We start from the raw sequence: 27,027 nt of genomic DNA on the forward strand, positions 1-27,027 counted from the left end.
TATAAAAATGTTGTTTACGTGCAAAATGGTCATGGCGTGCATCATTTACTTTATCAATACTGCTGGATTTGTCGAAAATATGGCCCCAATTATGGAAGTTTCGTCGTTTGTCACTCTATCAAATAGTTGTATGAGATGCGGTAAAACTTCAGTTGAAACTTTTAGGAATTTGTGGTCCTCAATTCTCTTCAACTTCCTAATTTATTTGGCCTTTTAATCATTTTTTGATTCGGGCATTACTAATGAGTCTTTTGTAGACGACACGCGCGTCTGGCATAAGTGTAAAATTTTAGTCCTGGTATCTACGATGAAGTTATTTGCTTCTTCAAACACATTCAGGCCTGTCATGTTACAACCAATGAATGCATGGAAAGAGGGAAGCACTTTTGTCTTATAACATCATGAGCTGTTATCCATCGAAAGTCTTTTACTCGCCAAAGGCACCTATATCATATCTACTTATCTTTGCGATCAAAGATACACAAATCCCAACAATACCGTTATCAGTGTCTAATACCGGTATAGTAATATAGCCCTGCAGTAATCTATTGCTGTATTGTTGACATGCAATAACGTAACTGTTCACACAGGAACATACTTGTGTCAGCCTCCTCGTGATTGTAGGATACAATCTGGTCAACATTGACTGCTTTATTCCTCAGAACATTCTCTTCGATGGTGACAACGACTTTGATTTTTGTTATGACTGTAACAGTGTCATTTACTTTTCATCAACTCGAAGGAACGTTTTCGTGACCTTGAAGGTGTAGCCTATTCTATAACTGTTCTTCTGTAGTCTAATCCGCTATTCTTTCTTGCTTCACCTTTCAGTCTGACATCGTACTTCACACCAAAGACGACATTTTTCGCCAATAGATTTGATATTAGGTAGAATTACCACAAGCAAAGGTTCTAGATAGTCCTGGTCGCTTGCAATTACCAATGATGCACAGTATATATTAAGCTAGTCTTAAACTGGTTTTAGTATCTTTTTATATAGGCACTAACTCCGATTTTAACCCCAAAAGAAATGAAACTTGTTTGTGATAATGATGGAGGAAAGTTCTGGTTTTCATGTCTAAAAATTTCTGACAAACCACACTGACTACTTTGACATGAAATGAATAACATAGTGAAACGTTTCGGTCGCTATACTTGTTTTAGACTATCAGGTTACAGTGACTTGGATGGAGAGTTGGCTCACTGGCTCTGATACCACATCTTCTTATATCTATATATGATTTATCGGCACTAGTATCAGAATTTCTTCAGAATTATCAGAAATAACCCGGGAATTCCGAAAATGACCCGATTTCACCCGTATTTCTTAGCCTTGAGATTGATTTCATAAGTAAGAAAAATACCGGCAAATTCGTAATTCTTCCATGAACAGGAAGTTCATCTAGCTATGTAAACTGTCAAATTAAGTGACCCATTAAGTGCATGGCTTCACTTGACAGCTTTGGTGTCAAACACACGGTTAATTAACACCAATTACCTTAGCTTTAGGTCGTAAATAAATTGCACCATTGGTTTACAAACTGAACTAGAGTTACTTCCCCTTATTTGTCACCATTCAAAATTATTCCTTATATTTACGTTTTATGGGTGAAAAAGATTAAATCATAAAAATATAAAATTCAAATACATATTGAAAAATAACTTTTCATTATTTTTATACCTTTATACAATTTTTTTTTTAAAAGTTGAAAATTATTTTTTACATTTATACTTCCTTTATACCAAGTCAGGAATATGACAGTTGTTATCCATTCGTTTGATGTGTTTGGACTTTTGATTTTGCCTTTTGATTTTTGATTTTCCTTTTTGAATTTTCCTCGGAGTTCAGTATTTTTGTGTTTTTACTTTTTAACTGTATTACTATATTTTATCATAGTCTAATTTCCTTGTTAAATGAAATATATTATGGTTAAAGGCTACATGGTCAATAGTCTCAAACATCTAAGAATTACATTAAATTCTAGTGTTTGATGATTGTAGTATTTTTTCTCAAAAAGTAAAGCACATAAGAAGACTGATTTACACAAATTTATAAAAATCTTTAAAAGTGCAATGAAATAATATTTAATAAGATTTAAAATGACTTAACAAAGTGAACATGCATTGATGTTTTGGTATCTTTGATATACATTATAAGAAAATGTACCATAAATACTGAAATTCAGCTTGAAAACTTTCGTACGGGTTATGACCTGAGATTTGATTCTTCAATGCAGGTCATGACCTGCATTTTCATCGTCACAGGTTGACAGGTATGTTTATATAAATCTGATTTCTCTAAAATATTCAAACATATATATACAAATCCTATGTGTAAGCTATTTATGATATCTCTATAGCTATTTCATAATCAATTTTCTTATTAAAAGCATAAACGTTGGATGATACTTCGTAAAAGGATTAACTCATTCCTGAAAGTTTATTCTCCTTAAAAGGATTATCCCATTGTTTAAACATTGACACGTAGTCTGTTCATTTGGTCAAAAAACAAATCATACTGGACAGCATGCGTTTCTTCATGACGTTTAATTTTAATTATTTTTTTGATTCAATATTTCAATAATTGGTAAAAAAAAAAATTCAACTAGTCTACTTTCCTCTGGATCTCCTTACATCACTCACCTCGGACCTGAATCATCTTCAGTTGAATGCAGTGCGTTGTTTTATTCATGGGATTGCAAATCACTAATGTTTGAAGCAGTACAATTCAGAATAAGCTGATGGTTTTGTTTCTATTGTAAGCATATGGCAAAGCTGGAAAGGCAACCAGTATATTCAATAAGAAAGATCGAAGTTACAGAGTTAAGGAATGACACTTGATAATTACTCTTTTTAAAGGTTGAAATCAGATACTTTTTACGATATTGCAAAACAAAGAACATATCAATCAGCGTTAGAGGTACAATATTGTGCCCAAATCAAAGCTACGAAATAGGTTATAATTAAATCATATTGTCACCAATAGAGGCGGTCGATATTGTCAATATAGATTTATGTACCATTTTAATCCAACAAAAAAACTTAAAATATCATTTGATGATATTGTCTCGTCTTTGCAACACTTGCAAATTCATAAAAGGATATTACATGCAATATACAATTACGAATCAATGAATTGTAGTTTTCTGGTCTGAGTATATAATAATAGACTCACGTATACGGCGATTCACTGAAAATGTTTCTGTTGATCCAATTGTTGTTGCTATTTTCCGGCTGTTTTAATTTAACTATTTAGCAATTGTTTCGGTAAGAAAAAAAGTTGTGACAAAAAATCCGAACTGTAAGGTAAATTGAAAAATCACCAATAAAGGCAAAAGTAGTATACCGCTATTCAATAGTCATAATTCGATTTAACTGAAACAAATCCCGGTCTCAAACGGCCCGAGAACACAGTTATTTTGCAGTGCATTTCTTTTAGACAATAAATTAAAATCAAAAAAATCGCACCTGCTCGATCTGAAATTTTGTTTTTACAGTGTAGTGTACTACTAGTGGGACACATGGTATAAAAATTATAGAAACTTCTACCAGCTCTAACTCAACATGTTGACAATTCTGTGTTAAGGGGGTCAAAATTCAGTTTGACAGCTTCAAACGTAATAAAATTTGACCTTTTTGAACTGGACCAAATCACTACTTAACATAAAGATTCAGCACCTAAATGTTTTTAATATGTAATTTCATCCCCCTATCTAATGCATCATGTAAATACCTATTCATAATCAAGATAAATGGCAGCATTGATTCTTGATGCTACATTGGAGTTTTCTGTAACTACATTCATTTGTCGTTTTTTATTCATACAGAAACTCTTGGATTTTTTTAATATTTGATAAAAAAAAATCGTTATAAGAAATATAACCTTGTTTTTTTCTTTTTATACTAGATCTATATCGCATTTCAATGTATCAAAAATGAAGATGTTCGTTTTTCACGTCCTTTGAAAAACGCTTGATGGCATATACGTTTTATTTAAAATATATATATATATTTTATTTGGCAATCGCAAATGGCAGTCAGCAGGGTTAAAGAACATCAGTTGTTCGAACTGTTAGTCAAATGCGTTTTGATTAAACATACTTTTTTACTTTTTTGGTCTTTTGGAAAATGTTGTTTGTGCTGTTTTTAGACCCTTCTACAACGAAAATTTTTTTACATGCACACGTATAAAAATTGCTGTTTTTATCCAACGCAATCATAGGTTTGAACGTAGTTTTCAATTTAGACTCGTTTATATTTTTTCGTTTGGGCTTGTATCATATTTTCCCGCTGGTTTATATGATTCGTTCATCCTATATTGACTCTTAAAATTCAAGAGTCTATCTAAAAATGAGGGTACATTTTATATGGCCTTCCAGATACCGATACCGTTTCGATCCCTAACATCACTGAAGAGACATTTATTGTCGAAATCCGGATCTGGTGTACAAAAAAATATTAACACCTTATGTTTGTGGCATAACATCGTGGCCACAAGTTATTTTTTTTCTGTTTAGTATTAAATTTATATTAAGATCCATTTTGTTACATCTTGTTATCAATTTTATTTGGCAATCGACAATGGCAGTCAGCAGGGTTAAAGAACATCAGTTGTTCGTCCTGTTAGTCAAATGCGTTTTGTTTAAATATACTTCTTCACATTTTTGGTCTTTTGGAAAATGTTGTTTATGCTGTATTTGGACACTTCTACAACGAAATTTGTTTTATATGCACACGTATAAAAATTGCGTTTTTTATCCAACGCAATCATAGGTTTGAACGTAGTTTTCAATTTAGACTCGTATATATATATATATATAAGTATATCTGAGTCAGTGACAACTCTACAACATATTGATTAATTTATATATATATATATATTACTAGCATATTAACTATATTTTCGTTTTCATTTTTAGGTTCATTTTGTCTTATGGCCATTCATGCGTCTCAGACTCATACGTCATTGACTTTCAAGCATTTTGTTTGGAGTACTCCTGTTGGGTGTTCCTGTTTAAGTGGTTCGGGTGCGTCAAATTCATTAAGTTTTTATTTGCATTGTATGACAGAGTATCAACCAAAACATTTAAAAAAAATATTTTTCATTTACAGCCATATTTTTAATTGGACAGAGTTCAACTATATTGAATACCAACCACTTATAATCATATATAGTGTATGTAAGATAAGGATTTGGGAAAAACAACTTCTGTCAATTTTGTAGATTTTACAAAATGTTAAGACATACACACTACTTATTGGTATTTTTTGCTGTAGCTTTTTGTGACGATCTTAAACGACTTTTACTAAATGATCAAGATGTTTTGAAAGCAAAATTTCATCAGATGGAGCTAAGGATGTAAAGTCTTGAAAGTCAGAAGTTGCAGTTGCAAAAAGGCAATTTCTATGTTCAAATATGTACATGTATGTCAGGAAATGTTTTGATAATCAAATACGTTATGATTTCAGAGTTGACTTGAATACCATATGAGTGTTGACCTCAAGTATAAATATTTTATTACTTTTGATTCATATTATAAAATTCTAAAGGCTTCATCGGCTCGTTATAAAGAGGTTGATAGTTTTATGTAAAGGGTGTCTTTCGTTTAATTTATCAGCTGCAGTAGTACTAATTATTTTTAAATTCCAACTGAACCTGATCTTTTATTTACCTAATAATTTATCAATCTCCTACATGGTTAATTCACCCTTACTTGCAATTGTATGCACAACAACCACAGAAATGATTTGGAAGGTTTTTAATTGAGTATTAAGTAATTCACTGTCCACACTTTTGACGATAAACTACGATATCACCTTAGGGCGATAGTTGTCTTATCGTACAATGTTCTAACAAGTTAAACTGACATGTTTATATAAATTTAATATAGAAATCAGGAAGGATATTGTTCTTTTTCTATGCCAACCTTATTCTAAAGCATATACAGTTTGTTACAAGTCAGAATTACAACACAACCGCATAGAATTTTCGAGTTGGGAAAATTTACGCCACAGATAAGGAGAAGGATGGTTATTTCAGCACAATCATGTTTTGATAACAGCGTATTGATTTTAATATTAGCTTGATAGGTAAAATCAGAAGTTAACCGTATAAAGTAATACACTGTCCACAATAAAACCTAAGGTTTAATTGTTACAGAAATATATATTGAAAAGTATAAGGTTCCCATCATTATATAAAAAGAAACTTCATTTCATATGATAACAATTTCAGGCTTCGATCATTGTTATACATTTTCAGGAAATGTCTATAAAACATTTTGGTATAACGATTTCAGGCATAGATCATTGTTCTTCGATGGATGGACAACACTGACAATATACTTTTTTTTTAAAATAACAACGATTACTTGTATTTTTGTTGTTGAGCATTTTTTAAGTTAAAACATTAAGACCAATCAATTGCAACAAAAATAAACAAAATACAAATTGAACGCTTTGCTTTGCAGAAAAGTTTTCATTTGTTTGACATGCTCTACCTGTTCCACTGAAATAACATTAACGGTACCAATTTTCCTGCATCAGATGCGCATTTCGACAATACATGTCTCTTCAGTGATGCTCGTGGCCAAAAAATTTGAAATCGAAACATGTGCAATACTGATGTTTATGGCTAAATATTGTCTTGTTCATTTATTTTAGGCGCAGTTTACACCAGATGGGGAAGGAAAACATGCCCTGGTAATGGAACAGAATTAGTATACACAGGTATTTTAATATTTTGTAATGGTATTCGACAGTGGGAGTATATATTTACAATTATATACTCCAAGTTTTGATCAACATCATTAAAACATATGGTTTTTTTTGTTTCATAGAAATGCAGTTAATAGTTTACTCCAGCAGGTCATATTTATGGCTAATGACCTCGTATTTTTTTTTTTCAAATTCAAACAACTGTATATATATATTATATAAGTACGTCTGAGTCAGTGACAACTCTACAACAGATTTATCCATCGGATCACCAGCAATGATGGTGATACATGGCTGTGTACATTATGTATAAACAACTCGTCTAATCATCTATCCAACAATGTTATATCTTCAAATTTGCTTTCGCAATTTTTTTGTTCTTCCATCGCCGGTATTCGAACCCATACTACTGAGATATCGTGACACCAAATCGCCTGCACTGTAACCGTCCCGCTATACCACACGACCAGGTCGCGTAACAGAAAACATAAGAACGAACTACAAAAATCAGTTGAAAAAGGCTTCAATTACATGTATCATATGCATACCAATAAAAATACATCTAACATAACCACGAGTGGACGTGGACGGGTAATTTTATATCCTAACAACAAAAAGACACTTAGTACTGATATGAGAGTACTCGAAGTTACTGAAAGCTAGATCAAAGCCACTAACAACTAATAATACTCAATCATGAATCTAAGACTCATGTATGCTTGTTTCGACGAATTAATTTGACCCAATATCGGTACATCATGATGACATGTCTACACTATTTCGTATATACTAGTAGATGTTTTGCATTTTTAAAACAAATAAACATTCTGCTTAGTTTGTAAATTGTATTTTGGGGTATCTTTAGAGCATTTATATTTTGGCCACACGATTTGAACTAAACTACAAAATTTATAAAACCTCAAACCGCACAAATTAAGCTGTAGCAATGTAGTTCTAGCAAAAAATGAATTTCATTGGTAAAATAATTCTTCAAAATTGACTAATAATTTTTTAGTCTTTTTTGTTTAGAAATGATTCAGTATAATCAGATTCATATGAAATAATTTCACACCCGTGCATTATGAAATCACAGCCATGGATTACGAACAGATGAAAGGGGACATCAATTAAATCAAAATGTCGTTTATATCTTCAAATAAGTGACAACTTTTTAAATAATGTCCAGTGTTTTGTGACGACTTGAAACCAAAATATTTCACAGCCTTATCGAGAACGACTTTCGATTACTTTCACTGATCAATCATCAGAACGCAGACCACTGAAGGAGTTATAATAGTTAAACTGTCTGATTTATTCTTCCTAGCTACTTTATATTTACTAGATGAAATGAATTGTAATAGCATAAAATTACGTACTGGGATGAGAAATCAGAAATTACATCTGACAATGTTGACCAAAAATCCATCGTGAATGCGAACATAGAAAATTATAGTGCGGATAGGGCATCCGTGTACTATGGACACATTCTTGTTTGTACATAAATAAGGACGTTAGTTTATTGTTCGAATTGTTTTACATTGTCATTTTGGGGCTTTCAAGCCATTCAAGGTCGCATGAATAAAGATAAAAAAAAAAAAGCCAGATAAGGTCGTAAAACATTTCCATCATCAACTTCCATACTTTAAGATCCTATAAGGCTGTGTTAAAATTTGCTAAAAATGTTACAAGCGAAAACTTCTAAAGTGTCAGCACTTAATTTTATAGGTATAGCAGGTGGTGGCGATTACGACCATAGTGGTGCAGCTTCTGACTACGTTTGTCTTCCACATGACCCAAACCTAATAACAAACACTGCTATACAAAACCCGTGGGGAGAAAGTTCTTTTATGTATGGAGGAGAATATGAAGAAAACATTTTGGGGCCGAAAGTATTTAATAATGATGTGCCATGTGCTGTATGTTACACAACTCATCAATCTGTTATTCTTATGATCCCAGGAAAAAGCAAGTGTTATGATGGATGGAAAACCGAATATTTTGGAAAACTTGTCGGTGGAAGTTATAGAGCCCCCTCAGCATCACAGTATGCCTGTCTTGATAACCTTCCGGAAGTTCTTGAGCATGGGTCCGCAAACGAGAATGGTAAACTTTTCTATGCCGTCAGAGCTCGTTGTGGTTCACTTCCGTGTCCACCATACACCAACAATGCTTTGTTGACGCGTTGTTTGTTCAAAATAATGCTGTTTACGAATATTGTTTTTATAAATCCAAAAGTAATTTGAAAACAAGATTGCAAATACATGATAAAAACTTTGCTGTAATAACATGTTGACGTTTTTTTTCCATTATCTACCATTTATCAATAATGCTTTGTTGACATACATTGTTTGCTCGAAATACTACTCTTTTTAGACTGTATACAATAAATTGGATTTTTATAATGCTTAAATAGATTGTGTAATGGAATTAACATAGATTGTCCATTTTTAAAAGAGTGGTGAAAGATACCAGAGGAAGGGTCAACCTCATAAATCGAAAATAAACTGATAACGCGATTGTTAAAGACAAACCGACAAGTAATAGTACACAAGAAAACACATAGAAAACTAAAGACTGAGCAACACGAACCCCACCAAAAACTGGGGGTGATCTCAGATGCTCCGGAAGGGTAAGCAGATCCGGCTCCACATGTGACACCCGTCGTTTTACTCATGGAAATAGAAACCCGGTAAATAGTCTAATTTTTAGGTCACATTCATGAAAAGTTAAGGGGAACGTAGACACGACATAAGAAACGTATCCGATATCATCTGAGAAACGGTTATTTCATAGCGTTTTTATTGTATTCCACGATAAAACTTTATTCATCTAGATATATTTTTTTAGAAGTGATGTAAAATGTAATTTACATACGATTTTGTACTTCTGCATCTACTTCAGTATACATAATTTAGATAATTTCTTCTACAGTAAAACGTTTTGAAAGCGTCTGCTCCCTCATCCTGGTTCAGACTGTAAAGACATTTTTAGCTTTAGGAATGAGTAACATCGATATTTTAGGGACTTCGCTTAAAAAATGCACCATTGACATCAGGATGTTGAATAAGATTAAAGCATATGTCTAATCTTGTTCATTTACATCCATAAGTATATATGTAATGAATACTAAACTATTGAACACTAGAGTTAACTTTTGAGGATTCCTTTATTTGTGCAAAACATTTGACACTATCAAGTAAATACAGTGTATTCAAACTTGTACCCATTACGTTTTGATATGTTAATATACTTTGAAGGAAATTCAAAATACAACTGAAGACTTGTTTATTCTCAAATGTGCTATATAAAGGCAACAGTAGTATACCGCTGTTCACAAGTCATATATCAATTGAGAGAAAACAACTTCGGGTTACAAAATAAAACCGAGGGAAAACATAAACCATAAGAGAAAAACAAAAACCATAAGAGGAAAACAAGGGAACAACAAATTATTTTATCTTATGTTGTACATTATTAATTGTACGTTGTACACATTTTATTGCACAAACATTTCGATTTCTACTTATACTTGTGTTGTTCTATTCGAGAAAAAAACACCCATGTTTCGTTTGCTATCACATAAATAAACACTCTCCTGCACAAACAACTGTAACATCTTATTAAACCACTCAAAATGACACTTCTCAGATGCTTGACATTGTCCAATCATATCTTCTTTTGTTTCTTTGAGTGTATAATATGTGTCGTGCAAGAACTCACCATTAAACACGAAGGCCAGATTAACATTTTCTAAGGGACAGTTTAAAAAAAAAATTGGTTCAGTTGTTTGCAAAATACAAGATTGAAACTGTGCGAATGTATGAATGATATTTGGTATATAATCAAGGTTTGTTTTAATAAATCGTCCAGCAAAATCTGTCACTACAGAATATAAATCTTTTAGCCTGAAATTTCTATGTAAATGCTGTGAATATAGAATAATATCTCCTTTACAACAATTTGACCCTTTCCTGCCATCGGTGTGCGGATTAATTTGGGAGAAAATTTTACCCTTCCAGATTTCCATGGTCATGAACTCCAATTCCATGCTTTGGTTAGAAAAGATCATAAAGCCAATCAGACCAGATTTGAGAAAGTTATTGTTTATTGTAGGATCCTCTACTCTTGCCCAGTAGGCCGTTATCATTAGAAATATGCATGTTTGGTCAAGTGATCCACAAACCGAATATGCAGGCACTTGACAGCATAACGCTGCACTAAGTATTTTAATTTTCGGTTCTCATGAAATATTTGGTAAGTAAATATCACTGAGAACACCACTATGCATATGGACCGATACCACAATTATTTCGTAGTGCATTTCTTTTAGAACATAAATAAAAATTAAAAAAATCCCACCTGCGCTTTCTCAATGAAATTTTTACAGTGGGCTGTACTACTTTTGGGACAAATTATATGAAAATTATACAAAACTTCATCGGCTCTAACTCAAAATATGGACAATTTTATGTTTAGGGCGTCTTGAAACCTTTTGACAGCTTCCGAAGTGCTAATTTGTAACCTTTTTCAGCTGGACCGAAACACTACTTTCCTTTAAAATTCTAGCACCAATTTTTTTTACAGTGTAATTCCCCCCCCCCCCCCCCCCTTACTTGCAATTTGAGGCATTAAACATGGAGAAATTTTATTATCTTAAATATTATTATAGATAGAGATAAACTGTAAACAGCAATAATGTACAGCAAAGTAAGACCTAAAAATAAGTCAACATGACCAAAATGGTCAATTGACCCTTATTAAGGAGAAATTACCCTTCATAGTCAATTTTTAACAATTTTCATAAAATTTTCCACTGTAACTACTGGTTTGTAAACAGCAAGAATGTTTAGTTAAGTAAGATCTACAAAAACATCACCATCACCAAAACACAATGGTGTCACGAGTTCATCTGTGTCCTTTAATATTTAATGTTTAATATTCACATAGAACAAGATGAGCGACATAGGCTCTTTAGAGCCTCTAGTTAACCGGATTTTTGTGACAAAAATGTCGGTTATTGATTTGGGGATGTACGGCGGGCGGCCGGGCGGGCGGCAACTAAATGGTGTCCGTGCATTAACTCATGAACCGTTCAACCAAAGCTTTTCAAATTTTAATATGTTGTTACAGACAACAAAATGAAGGTCAAGTTCAATAATGACGATTTTGACTTATACCGTTCAGGAGTTATGGTTCTTGAAAGATTGAAAAATAGCATTTCCAGTCGTGTTCGTGCATTTACGCATGAACTGTTCAACCAAAGCTTCCCAAATTTTAATATGTTGTTACTGATGACAAAATGGAGGTCAAGTTCAATAATGACGATTTTGACTTTTACCGTTCAAGAGTTATGGTTCTTGAAAAATCGAAAAATGGCATTTCCAGTTGTGTCCGTGCATTTACACATGAACTGTTCAACGAAAGCTTTCCAAATTTTAATTTGTTGTTACTAATGACAAAATGGAGGTCAAGTTCAATAATGACGATTTTGACTTTTACCGTTCAGGAGTTATGGTTCTTGAAAGATTGAAAAATAGCATTTCCAGTCGTGTTCGTGCATTTACGCATGAACTGTTCAACCAAAGCTTCCCAAATTTTAATATGTTGTTAATGATGACAAAATGGAGGTCAAGTTCAATAATGACGATTTTGACTTTTACCGTTCAAGAGTTATGGTTCTTGAAAGATCGAAAAATGGCATTTCCAGTTGTGTCCGTGCATTTACACATTTACACATGAACTGTTCAACGAAAGCTTCCCAAATTTTAATTTGTTGTACGGCGGGCGGCCGGGCGGGCGGCAACTAAATGGTGTCCGTGAATTAACTCATGAACCGTTCAACCAAAGCTTTTCAAATTTTAATATGTTGTTACAGACAACAAAATGAAGGTCAAGTTCAATAATGACGATTTTGACTTCTACCGTTCAGGAGTTATGGTTCTTGAAAGATTGAAAAATAGCATTTCCAGTCGTGTTCGTGCATTTACGCATGAACTGTTCAACCAAAGCTTCCCAAATTTTAATATGTTGTTACTGATGACAAAATGGAGGTCAAGTTCAATAATGACGATTTTGACTTTTACCGTTCAGGAGTTATGGTTCTTGAAAAATGGCTTTTCCAGTTGTGTCCGTGCATTTACTCATGAACCATTCAACCTAAGCTTTTCAAATTTTAATATGTTGATACTGATGACAAAATGGAGGTCAAATTTGATATTGACGATTTTCACTTTCACTGTTCATCAGTTATGGTTCTTGTGATATTGGCAGGATACAAATAAATGTTAATAAATCCGGTTTGCTGTCGTTGTGACAGCCACTTGTTTTTAATTATTTTACGAAACCTGTCTAGTTTTCTTATTTCTTTACGGAGATTAGGAATTAAACCAAATTCTATCATTAGATCGAATAATTACTTCTTTTTTCGGAATGCATGATTCAGTCACTTTTAAACATTCGTGCGTAAATATTGTGGCGAAATCAGTCTAACACGGAATCCTTTTATATCTTTAATCCAATAACTAACAGTTATTTACAGTATATACAGTTTATAAATACCACACTGGAATAATCTGTCTTTTTCTTTCTAATTCAACTGATAATACTTCTATACTTCTGTTACTAATATTTTTACAATGATCATAATCCATAATAACCCTTAACTTATATACTAAAAATCTTAAGAACATTCTAAATCTAGAACAAACTATAATTAACTAGAGAAATGATAAATAATCTATTTTTAGTAACAGGGTAAATTCCGGAATTTGCCAACACTTTCTTGAACATAAATATACACAAGTACTTTCACTATCCATCTAGAATATTCTAGTATGATTCTTTTACTATAATTAAAATAACAATGTAATTTTATATACACAATGTCAAAATAAAAGTCCAATGTCTTTATAATTGCGTACTTTCGCAACAAATATATTGCAAGATTCACGGATGCTAATATCATTATCCAGTAATTTATTCCATTCGACCTCTAAAACCATCTGTTTCATTAAATTATGATCCCCCTTTTATAGTCCCATATTGTACGTTTGAAACTCTTCGAGTTACTGAACCCGCTTCTGACTGTTATGTAAGTACCTTCATGATCACTTGGAATAGGACCCCAGTTAGGGCAACCAGTCCGGTACCCACGAATGTAGTTCTTAAAAAAAAATATAACTTTTGTTATAAATTGTGTAGTGTTATTATTTTACTAGTTCTGTAACTGAATGTAGATTTATTTGAAAGGGTAGGCTTTCTAGTTTGAATTTCTGTAAAAATTTTGATTGATTTAAATGTAATCTGGCGTCAGTACATAGAGTAAATTGCCTAAGTTCTAGCCTTTATTCTTCCCCGGAAGTAGACAGACTGAACCTGTTCTCAATAAAAACAAATTTTTGAAACGGAATGCCGGTCATGAGGCACTGAGATAGTGCTTAGACACTTCAAAATGAATGCCTAATATGAACCAGAAGTCCCAAGGTGTCTATCAAAATTATTTATTGAACAGGACCCTATGTATTTACTATGATTTTCAATGCGTTCCAATGGGGCAAATAATTGGGTCCCCGTTCCACTTTATATGTTTCTATTGATAGGTATAACACCTGAGTCAATCAATTGAATGGAATCAATTATCAATATTGGGTCTAATAAGGACAACGATCCAGTTCAGGAATCAAAATGAGTAGCATCGCTTTTTGTATTAAATAGACCATTTATACTTAGTATATCACTGAAGTTAGGTAGGTTGAGAAGAAAATGTTTGTTTAGATCACCCAAACAAATAATATGATCAGTTTTTGTCTAATGCCCTTTTCAACATCATATCGTATAGCGACCAAAAATTGGACGGTGACAAACGTTCAGATCGATAAGTAATGTTATCAATATCACGTGCAATTTTGTTTTCAACTCAAACCACATAATTTCTAGACTATAATGCTCCAAATCCAGGCGCCGCTTTATGTTAATGTTACTTTTATAATACATAATAACACCGCCTCCATCGGAGTTCCTGTCTTCCCTTATTTGTGTTTCAAATTCTGGCAGTGCTATATTTTCATTGGTAATAAAAGTGGCCAGATGAGTTTCTGTAAAAAATACGATATCGAACTCTTCTTTAACATTTGAAATATAATCCAGTTTGTTTCTCAAATTGTGTATATTACAGTGGAAAATTGATAAACTTTGGTCAGAAATGTCAACTGCAGGGCTTGGATTGGATTCAACATCTCCTGCCATAATCAACATATTTACATATATAAGACATATAAACAAGAATGATAAAATGTTTTTCAGCGTGGATAAAGCCACAAAGCCATAGTATAAATAAACAGAATACATCATAAATTTCATATATATTGGTATGTATTTTTATCGCTTTTCTTGTAAGTACTCCACTAATATTGCCATAAAATAGCCCAGTTGTTATGTGGTAGAATGTTTAGCATTAATATTTATTTTCTTTTAGAATAATTAATATTAATAAGTAGTTTTATTATATGTTTATTAAGAGTTCATCAATTCTTCTATTCTCTTATATCTTAGTACAGTTCTACTCTGGTTTTCTAGTTCATCCGTAACTTCAGTCAGATAGCAAAGCCACTTACATCCATCATGCCAACTTCAAATATAAAGAAAGGGAAAAAAAAACTAAGAAACAACAACAAGAAGCATTTCAGTGGACTGATAAGCAAGAAACAGCTTTTACAACATTAAAACAACACTTATCATCAGCACCGATACTTGGATATGTCGATTACTCCAAACCATTTGAACTACACACCGATGCCAGTGGTCAAGGACTTGGTGCCGTACTATATCAAGAGCAAGACGGACATCAACGTGTAATCGCATATGCTAGCAGAGGTTTAACAAAAGCGGAACAGAACTATCCAGCACATAAGATGGAATTTCTTGCGCTAAAGTGGTCCATAACCGAAAAGTTCCATGATTACCTCTATGGCCACAAGTTTAGAGTACTCACAGACAACAACCCACTCACATATGTACTCACGTCTGCAAAACTAGATGCTACTGGACACCGTTGGCTCGCTGCACTAGCCGCTTACGATTTCGACATCATCTATCGTCCAGGCAAGACCAATGCAGATGCAGATGGACTATCCAGATTGACAACTATCAGCAAAGATTCCATTAAAGCGATATGCGGATGCATATATACACCGTTGATTGACTTCTATGCCATATCACCAGATACCATCGACATTAGTAATTTGTTGATCATTAGTATTATATGCTTTATTAAAAACAACATAAAGGCTTATCTTATGTAAGTTTAATTCAACAGCATTTAGAAAGGACGATTGTTCACTGAATAGGTGTATCAAGCATGAAATTAATTTATAACTAGTGCGTTTGGTTCTTATTCAAAGCATTGTGTGAATTTAATTTCTTTTAAAACATTTCCTTTTTGACTTGAAGCTCAGTAATATATCAAATCACATACATAAGTTATAGGCATACTCTGATTACATATGTAAGTACTGTACACTTATGACCACTTTTACACAATTTTGGTGCGTTTTGGTTTTGTTATTGTTATTGTAATTGTTTTTTTTTTTCTTTTGCTTATGTTCAAAAGACTTAACGTTTATATATTTTTTTTTCTAGTTTAAATAGTTAACCGAAAGGTGGTTTATTCGAGAAACTACTTTCTTCTAAACCGACAAACAGAGTCGAATGCTTACGTCTTAATAATTCGCTAGATAACAGTCGATAGAAAGATGAGCAGCATCACTTCGAACTCGACTTGACCTGTTCCTCATTTTTGTTTATTCTGCATGGCTGACTGGATTATTTGTAAAAAACATTCGTATAATTATTTATCAATAATAAGCAAATAATACCATACAAAAGATTTTTATAGTGCAATGCACACAATTTTTCAATATATCAATCTGTATAGATAAGATTTCAAAAACAAATACAAATAGACTTGTGTAGTCAAATATGTTTTAATACCTAAAAATAATAATGAACAATAACATTTAAAGGAGAACTAACAGTCAAATTCATGTTCAACGATTAGACTTAAATTCTCGTATTTGATTGATAACAATGTAAAACATTTATCCAAAATATCTAAAGTCCAAATAAACAATTAACAAGGCATGGACTCGACGATATATAGCATCATCGATGTTTTTTTAACCATACTTGCTGCTAAAAGCGAATAATTATTTCACTTTTTCTCTTTCATTAATGCTTGAACAACACAAAAAAAATCATATTTTAGATTATAAATATATCTCGTAGGTACTGCCCCTTCAAAACTAAACGTGCATTCATTTTCATAATAAAATGACATTTGTTAATCTATTGGCTTCCTCTAAACTTTTTGTTTGGGTTTATTTTTTGCCTGTTCTCCCATCTACTCTAATAAAAACACACTCAAACAAACACTTTACATGATATATGACCATGTTGATTCATTTAATGTTTTACATTTGTATGTTCTACTGAACAGTTTATATGTTATTATATCGTGATTCATCCTTCATCTGACTAAGGTAATCAGTAACTATTTCTATTGGGATTGCGACCTGAAAATGTTTCCAAACTTTATGCGATTTTTCAATATTGTTACACTTTGCAAACCAAAAGATAACTTTCGAGTTCGATACATTTCCGCCAAACACTTCCCATGCATGTTGAGCAAGTGATAAGAAAAATATCAGGCTACATTGCACGAATTATTGGGCAAATTAAAACTCTTATATTAAACCAAGAGTCCCAAATGGTGAAGTTGAGATCATCCCGTCGTAAATATTACGGACGCCATCACGAGTTGGTTGACCGTTATGGAATAACCGTTTCACAAATGATATCGGATATGTTCCTTACGTCGTGACTACAATCCCCTTCCCGTTCATGAATGTGATCTACCGAATTAGACTACATGTGGAGCACGATCTGCCTACCCTCCAGGAGCACCTAAGATCATCCCTAGTTTTTTGATGGGGTTCGTGTTGTTTATTCTTTAGTTTTCTATGTTGTGTCGTCTGGGCTGTTGTTTGTTTGTCTTTTTCATTTTTAGCCATGGCGTTGTCAGTTTGTTTTAGATTTAGGAGTTTGACTGTCCCTTTGGTATCTTTCGTCCCTCTTTTATAATTGATAAACTGCAGTTATATCAATATGGAATTGTCATTAGTAGCTATGGGACACTAAGACGCTTAATGAATATTCGTACAGCAGGAATACAGGCTATCCACTCTGTCTGGCAAATGACATCATTTATGGCGCGCTTAATTGACGTTTTTTACCGGTAAAGGAAGTAAATCGAAATTCGTCTATTGAATCTATTCGAATTTAAGAAATGCTTTAAGCCGAACATGTAAAAACAAGGATGTTCAACTAGAACAATTTGAATCCTATTTGAGTATACTGAGAACAAAATGATGATTGCATTTAGAGGTTTTATTCTGAACATGCTGAAACTCAACAATTAAACAAGAGGGGTGAAAAGTCGAAAATAGACTGCTCCACATGTTTCACCTATCGTGTTAGTAAAACATTGTAAAAAGTCTTATTCGGTAGTTCAAATTGCGGAAAAGGGGACGCCTACTTCTATAATGAAAAACAGAAAGATTCAAATTACTCTTAATGTCCATGTTCAGACCCTACGCGATACGCCGGAATTGTGGTTACGCAATTTGGATCGTATCCGCTATCATCTGTGAAATGGATATTCCATAACGATCAACCAACTCGTGATGGTATCGTATCGACTGGGATATATATACTCCGTATGCAGCGCCTGCTGAAAAATTGCCAGATATCTATGTATTCATATTTTACGATTAGAGAAGGAAAGACAAATTGAGGTCATTAAAATAATAAACCATAAAACATTTGGTAAATCGTTGAAATTTCCCCTTGAACAATTGTATACATGTTTTACATTGCATGTTTAAAGAAAATATGCAAAATTCTGTGTAGGAAATACCGTTCTTCTTTTTATGCTGAAAAAGATCCTGTATATGTGCAGATATAGGATCATTATCAGCAAGATCACAATTACCGGAAATTCAAAAAAGAATTACGTTTTACTCCTAGTTTCATGTTCCATCAAGCATTGCAGTATTGTATTATTTACCTAATGATATTTTTCTCTAGATATGCATTAGAGATTAAAGAAACAACAGACACGGCTTCCTCCGCCTCATTTTTAGACTTATATCTCGAATTTGACATACAAAGTCATCTCAGTACCATAATCTATGACAAACGAGACGATTTTAATTTTGAAATTATAAATTTCCCCCATCTTAGTAGCAATATACCAACTTCACCTGCATATGGGATATATATTTCCCAACTTACAGCTCCTACTCAGACTTTGTAATACGTCATCACTGTCTGAGTAGAAAGTTGATGAACCAGGGGTATGTCAAAGAACGTCTCGTCCTTTTTCTAAAAATGTTCATCGGAAGGTACCAAAACCTTGTTGATAAATATTCCGTATCAACTTCACAAATAATACACGATGGTCTTGATGTATAGATTCTGCGTACTGATGTTGTTTATCATCTTAACAACGTGTTTTATAGTTCTTTCATTTTTCTTTGTTCTATTATTAATATTACTTTACTATTAAATGGTTATATGTGATATCCGTTTGACGTGGCTCGGTACTTATACATCTTGTCAATGTGTTTGTATTGTCTTTCATTTTTTGGTGGTGTGTTTTGTATATATTTATGACTGACGTTGTTTATCATCTTAATAACAAGTTATATTATATCTTTATTTGTCTTTATTAATATTACTTTTACTGTTAAGTCTGTTTTTTTAGATATCCTTTTGACGTAACTCTGTGTTTATGTATCCCATCATACTTTGAACGACAAAAATATTTTACGATGTGACTCTGTACATTTGTATCATGTCATACTTTGAATGACAAATTTTTTTTATTTTTATTTATTAATATTACTTTTACTGTTATGTCTGTTTTTTGTGATATACATTTGACAAGACTCTGTATTTATGTATCCCGTCATACTTTGAACCACATTATTATTTTATTTATTATTATTACTTTTGAGTCTGTATTTGTTATATCCATTTTACGTGACTGTATTTATGTATCCCGTCATACTTTGAACGACAAAATTATTTCATGTCTACCTGTGCGAATTTCATACGCGCAATTTTACACCAGTACTTAAACCCTCCATCCTTTATGGGTGCATTTTACATAAATTAATAAAATCGTATAATATAAGCAAAATGAGGATGTTAAATGTGATGTATGCCTTTTTGTACTTCTTCGTTACATTTGTTGTTTTTATAGTGATTAAGATGATAACACAATGATGACTGCTGTACCCCTATTATTTGACATGTTTACCTATTGTGTCTGTTTGTTTTGTTCACACATCGGCGACAATATATAGGAATTTGATGCAACTGTCATACAAGTGAGAGGTTTAGCTAGCTATAAACCAGGTTCAATACACCATTTTCTACATTTGAAAATGTCTGTACCAAGTCAGGAATATGACAGTTCTTGTCCATTCGTTTTTGATGCGTTTTGTTATTTGATTTTGCCATGTGATTATGGACTTTCCAAATTGATTTTCCACTAAGTTCAGTATTTTTGTGATTTTACTTTTTTAAAACCATTACAAACCCAGTGTATTAAGTGTCCTAGTTATTTGCATGTTGGAACTATAATTTTTCAAGTAGTACGTATATGTCTACTTATAAATAGTAGCACATTAATTGACTCGAATTTTTAAATTTTGGTATTATTTCTAATGGTTTATTGTATTGTTATTTGTATGCTGCTTCATGCAATGAAACCGTTTTACTATAAATCTATTCATGGCCAGTAAATGTACTTTCACGTAAGGATAAGTTTCAATCTTTAAGCGTAAAACGGCTCGTCTCGATGAAAAATCTACACATTCTATGCAAAATGCTATAAATTCGCAGGAAAACTTATTTAGTTAGTGCAACATACTCAACTGCACTCCTGCTGAATTTTCGCATTCGCAAGAATACGATCCCCGATTTCTTAAAACACTGTAAAATATCTACAACTTTACTTATTTACAGCACAGGTAAATGCGTTGGATATGGTAAGTATTTAAATGAAACAAGTCATTTACAGAATCTTAAAGGGGCACTAGCTACGAGATATATAAAAAATCTAAAGTTTTTTTTCTGTTCAATCAAAAATGAAAGTGAAATAGTGAAATAACAATTCGCTTTTTGCATCCAAAAAGGTTCAATTTTGTCAAATTACGCTAAGAAACATAATTTGATAATTAGTAATTCACTTGCAAGTGAAAGAGTCGACCTCTTTAAATCCGTATTCATGTTAACTTTAATTTAACTCCTAGCTAGAAATTGACAACGCATGCATTATACGTGTACTGGTTATTTAAAGAAAAAGAATGTCAACAATGAAAGTGAAACTACGGTAAATCATTTGATTACTAATTCGATGCACATTAAATCATTCTTATACGGTTAAAAGCAATGAGAAACATCTATTTTTAATCTATAATAAACAAGAATGTGTCCATAGTACACGGATGCCCCACTCCCACTATCATTTTCTATGTTCAGTGGACCGTGAAATTGGGGTCAAAACTATAATTTGGCATTAAAATTAGAAAGATCATATCATGGGGAACATGTGTATTTTAAAAGTTTCAAGTTGATTGGACTTCAGCTTCATCAAAAACTACCTCGACCAAAAACTGTAACCGGACGGACAAACGGAGGCACAGACCAGAAAACATAATGCCCCTCTACTATCGAAGGTGGGGCATAAAAATCAAACAGACCTATACAAATCCAATTGCACGTATGGTTTAATCTATTTATATCTTTATTTATGTTTACATCGCTTATATGGTCATCTGAGGTCAAATCGATAGGTAATTAGATGGCGTCTGGACTAAAATACACACGAAAGGAACCTATATATTATCAACCCCATCTGTAAACTGTTTATTTTAGACTTTTGATAGTTTGGATAAATGTTTTACATTGTAATAAATCAAATATGAGAATTTGAGTCAAATCGCAGACCATGAATTTTACAGCTAGTGCCCCTTTAATAATTATTGTAATATGACGTCGTTATTACGCTTTGTAAACAAATAGAGAAAATTATATTGTATTAAGCTGAAGACCAAAAAGCTAATATAAAACAAAGTGTACCAATGAATCCAATAATCAATATACATTTCACTTTATCATTCCATTTGTATGTGGAAATTGGAACCTTGACAATAAATCTCGAGGATTCAAAACAAAAAAAATATTTAACGTTTGCCTGGCATACCAATATATGTGAATTTTGATTTTAACCCAAGCGGAAAAGAAACCTGTCGACATAAACCATAAAAAAAACCAACCAAACAGTGAGGTAAATTTTTATTTTAAGAGTAAAGAGAGGCACAAATAGACAGGTGAAGGCAATACACCCTATTTATGGGATAAAATTATGAAATATTAGACTAAAGAACTTACATTTTACTTATGCAAACAAGTGCATTGTTACGTCAATGGTAGCTACGCCACCAAAAATAACATATCATGTATTATATAGTTGAAACGATAAACAGCTCAAAACGATGAAAGAACTATACTACTCTAAAGGGAGACCATTGATTTTTAAATTGTTTGCAAGTCTATAAATCAAGTCATGCGATAAAAGTCAATTTTAATTCAAACGTTTCACTTTTTAATAAAGCATGTACGTTAAGCAGATGGTTAATATATAATTTTAATCAAAAGGTCGATGCGATACTGAAACAGCGATTTATGTCGGAATTTATTACTATCTGACATCTATTACAATTAAAGTAAGTTTTTGGTTCTACTATCAATTATAGAAATAGTTATCCTCAATCAAAGAGATGAACTACAACAGATAAGAAACAATTTTGAAAAATCACTTTATATTAATTTCTGAAAAAAAAGCAGGACTCTTAATTTTAATATGTGTTTACAAAATATATTGTTCGGTAATTACTTGTCATAAAATGCTTACAATAAAAACAAAATCTGTACTCATTTATGAGTTTAATATTAAAAATTTCTTTTCGTCACTCAATTACGGGTTTTTTTAAACAATTTGTTTTTATATGAAATAATTGGAGAATTTCAAATTGGTAAATCACTTTTGACCTAAGACTGTTACGATATTTGAGGAACTGTCTTTTTGAAATTTTTAAGTGAATGAACTGAATGAAAGATGATAGAATATTTCAAATGTAAACTTTTTAACAGAATACGACGGAGTTATAGTTTTAAAAGCAGAATATTGAGAAATTCTTTATGCTCTTGAAATGGTTTTAAGTTAGGATATGTAAATACCCATGTATACTTATAAGTGTGAACGGTTTGTCCAATTAGAATAATTGTAAGTTATATATTATGTGGTCCTACGTCCTAGAAACCAATATTTTGCATATGCTCAATGGTTGTTTTACTGTTATTTAATCGGTCATTTAAATATCAATTTCCAAAAAAAGATCTATGATCCATTGATAAGTGGAGATGTCATGATAGTAATACAAATGTAAGAACTTGTTCGCCAAATCTGCATTCGTTCTTAAAGCTGTGGTTACACCTTACCGGATAGCACGAACGGTCGGCTAACGAATGAAAAAAAAATTTCCCTTGACAAGATAATTATCCGTTTGGTGTCCGTTAATGTACTGACCACATTAAACGAACGCGTAACGAATGAATAACGGACACACACCGGATATGCATTGTACGAACAACGGAAACGTACAGGACAAAACGTAGGTCGAACGCACACCAAACGGATGAGTACCGCATACAACAGACACCTAACGGAAGCGTGTCAGATAAGTCGGATTAACAAGATATACGGAAAAATTAAAGGCGAAAATAATAATACATGTAAATCGCATAACTATTCAAAAAGTTTCCTTGAGTCTGGTTTTGGTTTGTTCTTCAAAATGCCGCCAAAGAGTAATGTCTGGCCTGAATGAGAGCTGCTTGATAGAGACATACCCTTACTCTAAGATCAATTATGAATAATAAGAATTCATGACACCCAAGAAATCCGACATACCAATAATTGGCATTTCTGACGCGAAATGTTCTCTAGGTATTTATCCATTTCAGATCCGTTCATCATCCGTTTTATCCTTTATACGTCCGGTAAAACTCCGTTTCTGAATTTGTCTAACGGACCTCTTACGGATAAATTACGAACAAGTAACGGATACAAAACGGAAACAGAACGGACGAGTACCGTACAAAACGGACGCCTACCGAATGTACAACAGACCCTTAATCCGTTGAACGTCCGTTCAAGGTTTTTAATATGCTTAATATGTTCTGCCGGACGGATAAAACGGACGCTGAACGGACATGAAACGGAAATAAAAGAACGGATGTCTAATGGACATGAACGAATTGAAAAAAAAGTTATCCGTTTGGCGTCCGTTCGCACTTTCCGTCTTAGGGTGTGACCGAGGCATAACAGATATTTGTCTATTTTTGTATGCAAGTCCTAAAAAGTAATCGTATACATCTGCATTAAATCAAAATACTACAACATATAAATATGTCTTCGAGAATGACAGATGGTTCTCGTAGGCTTTTCGTGAATATAGCGAGAGTAGTTAAATTGGTATGAGCAGACGATGGGCGCCATAAATACACTTTATGGAAACATCATCAACGTCTCTAATAAGGCTTAAGTAACGCTAAAGTAAAGATAAGGAATTATAAAACAAATGTTTGATTCGGTATTTATTAAATCATATGCGATAAAAGCTTGTCTAATTTGACTTAGTTATAAACTGAAAGTATTGATGCTCAGCTATTTCATCAATTAATACGTTTTCTTTGTTTCAGTATTGAAATCTGTAGTTTTTGACACTGTAAAAGTTTGTGTCTTCCTGTGCTGTTTATAACATTTCATAAGTAATGTGAGGAGAACATCAAACAATTTCAGATGGAACGACTGGTCAAGTAGTTTTCATTGCACTCAGAAGCTGTCAAAATTCATTTATTTGACATATTTTAATTCATTTGATGTGTTTGAGCTTTTGATTTTGCGATTTGATTAGGATCTTTTGGTTTTTAATTTTCCTTGGAGTTTGGTATCTTTGTTATTTAGTTTTCGTTATGATTTTGTTGGTGTTTAATATCTAATTAACTGTAACCACATAGTTATCATTGTTTATCACCTCTTTTTTTGCAGATTAAAAATGGGAGTTCCAAGTTTTATTATTCTTGTAGAGAAAAACCCAAGCTTCTGGCGTGTATGCCATTTTCATGATATGGAGCTAGTTATTGACGGAAATTGCTTGTTCAATTTCTTGTATAAATATCTAAATATAGATGCCATTGGAAACTATAGTGAATACTCCGTGAAACTGGAAATGTTTTTCATGTGGCTTATAAACCGTCGGATCACTCCTTATGTTATTTTCGATGGAGCATACGATATTGATGACAAAAAAATTGAAACAGTCAAATGCAGGGCTCAACAACGTATCAACAATCCAGAAGAGCAAACACCAATTCTAGCAAAAACAACATTTACTAACATTTTAAACAAACTCAAAATCAGCTTTCTAAAATGTGATTTTGAAGCTGATAGAGACATACAAAGACTAGCCAATGAATTGAAATGTCCAGTTTTGTCACGTGACAGCGACTTTTTCATCTTTGATGTACACTATGGATATATACCCTTTGATTCACTGCCATTAAACTCAATATTTAAAGGCATTGATAATCAAGAATTTAAGATAAAAGCATACGTTATTGAGAATTTATGGAAAAAATTCCCATTCCTAAGATGTAACATGGCCTTATTAGCAACAGCCCTTGGTAACGATTATCTAAACAAAAACTCCAATGTTTTACAAAACGCTTATCGCAGCGATAATTTTAGACTTCCAAGGTGCAAAACCGAAGTTTCAGATTTATTTGAAATTCCCATTCGGAAAGGCGAACCATTTTTCATAACAATCAGAAAAGTTTTGTACTGGATGTGTCGTTATAAAGACGCTGAGAGGGGAAAAAGACAGTTGCTATACTTTTGCTACAAAGACAGCAGAGAAGAAGACATGGTAAACCGTTCCATAAAAGTTTTTACAGAACCAGACAACTATATGGGCTATAATCTTCGTGTGATTTTGAAAGGAGGACAATCTGGTAGCCTGGATGGGTCCATAATTCCTATACAAGTACCAACATGGATAATTGACAGTCATAGAAGAGGGGGAATCCCGGATTTTATATTGAATACTTTAATCCACGAGAGAAATATTCTTTTATGTCAGGTAGAAGGTTCTCATGCTATATCTTCACACGAATGCAGTCTATCAATTCGGGAGGTTTTATATGCTTTATTGCTAGGTCCAAAGGAGGCCGTTACAGAACATGATCGATATAAAATGAGTGTATGTGAGTTCCAAAGAGAAGGGGGTACGCGTGTTACTTGTGAACTTAGTGATATACCTTATATGTATAGAGAACTGAAAATGCAATTACTGGTTGAAGCTTTAGAGTGCCCAATTCCTTCTGTTTTAATTTGTGAATCACTTGGTCAAACACGCATATTTCTGATGATAACTACCTATTGGGTAAAAATGGCTAAACCGACTATAGACATTAATTTTCTAAAATCCGTTTTGATAAATTATCTTTTGTTTTCAACGACCAAACATACTGAATTTTGCGAATTGAAAAAAGATATCCGAGAGGATGATATTCTATACAAAAGAAATCCGCTCGCTGATGGCACAAAAGGCTTTGAAGATCAAGGGGTTGAAATTCTTTATTCAAAATATTTGCACGTTGACGTTAGGCTGAAAGATCTGTACTCTGCAGTGACAGGATTCGCTGCAAGATACATTAAAACAAACCGAGACAATAAATCAAATATCATTCGCACATTTGCACAGTTTCAATCTTGTATTTTGTATGCAACATATCTGAACCAACTTCTTAACAATCCCTTAGAAAATGTAAATCCTGCATATGTGTTCAATGGTAAATTCTTGCACGACATGTATTATACACTCAAAGAAACAAAAGAAGACATTATTGAACACTATTTAGCATCTGAGAAGTATCATTTGAAGTGTTTTAAAAGTATGCTACAATTTGTACAGAAAAATGTGTATGTAGGCAACAATGAATGAGACATATTCACTGTCTCTATTTTTTTGATTTTTTTTGGGGGGGGGGGATGTCATGTCAAATATGCATAAAACAATATAATGTATTTGTACCGATCAAAACAGTATTTAAAGATTTTACTAC

At 32.8% G+C, this 27,027-nt stretch overlaps 1 protein-coding gene and 1 long non-coding RNA gene across 2 annotated transcripts; both read left to right on the top strand.

Annotated features, from left to right (window-relative positions):
- The first annotated feature begins 5,235 nt into the window (after positions 1-5,235).
- LOC143078308 (uncharacterized) lies at positions 5,236-9,127 on the top strand. Its single transcript, XR_012979165.1, has 3 exons — positions 5,236-5,397; positions 6,664-6,729; positions 8,443-9,127. It is a non-coding gene; the product is annotated as an uncharacterized LOC143078308 (long non-coding RNA).
- Positions 9,128-24,958: 15,831 nt separating this feature from the next.
- LOC143080280 (single-strand DNA endonuclease ASTE1-like) lies at positions 24,959-26,963 on the top strand. Its single transcript, XM_076256021.1, has one exon. The coding sequence runs from the start codon at positions 24,960-24,962 to the stop codon at positions 26,904-26,906; it is 1,947 nt and encodes a 648-aa protein (XP_076112136.1). The 5' UTR covers position 24,959; the 3' UTR covers positions 26,907-26,963.
- The last annotated feature ends 64 nt before the right edge of the window (positions 26,964-27,027 follow it).

Source organism: Mytilus galloprovincialis, chromosome 6, assembly GCF_965363235.1.
Source record: "Mytilus galloprovincialis chromosome 6, xbMytGall1.hap1.1, whole genome shotgun sequence".
Classification (NCBI taxonomy): Eukaryota; Metazoa; Mollusca; class Bivalvia; order Mytilida; family Mytilidae; genus Mytilus; species Mytilus galloprovincialis.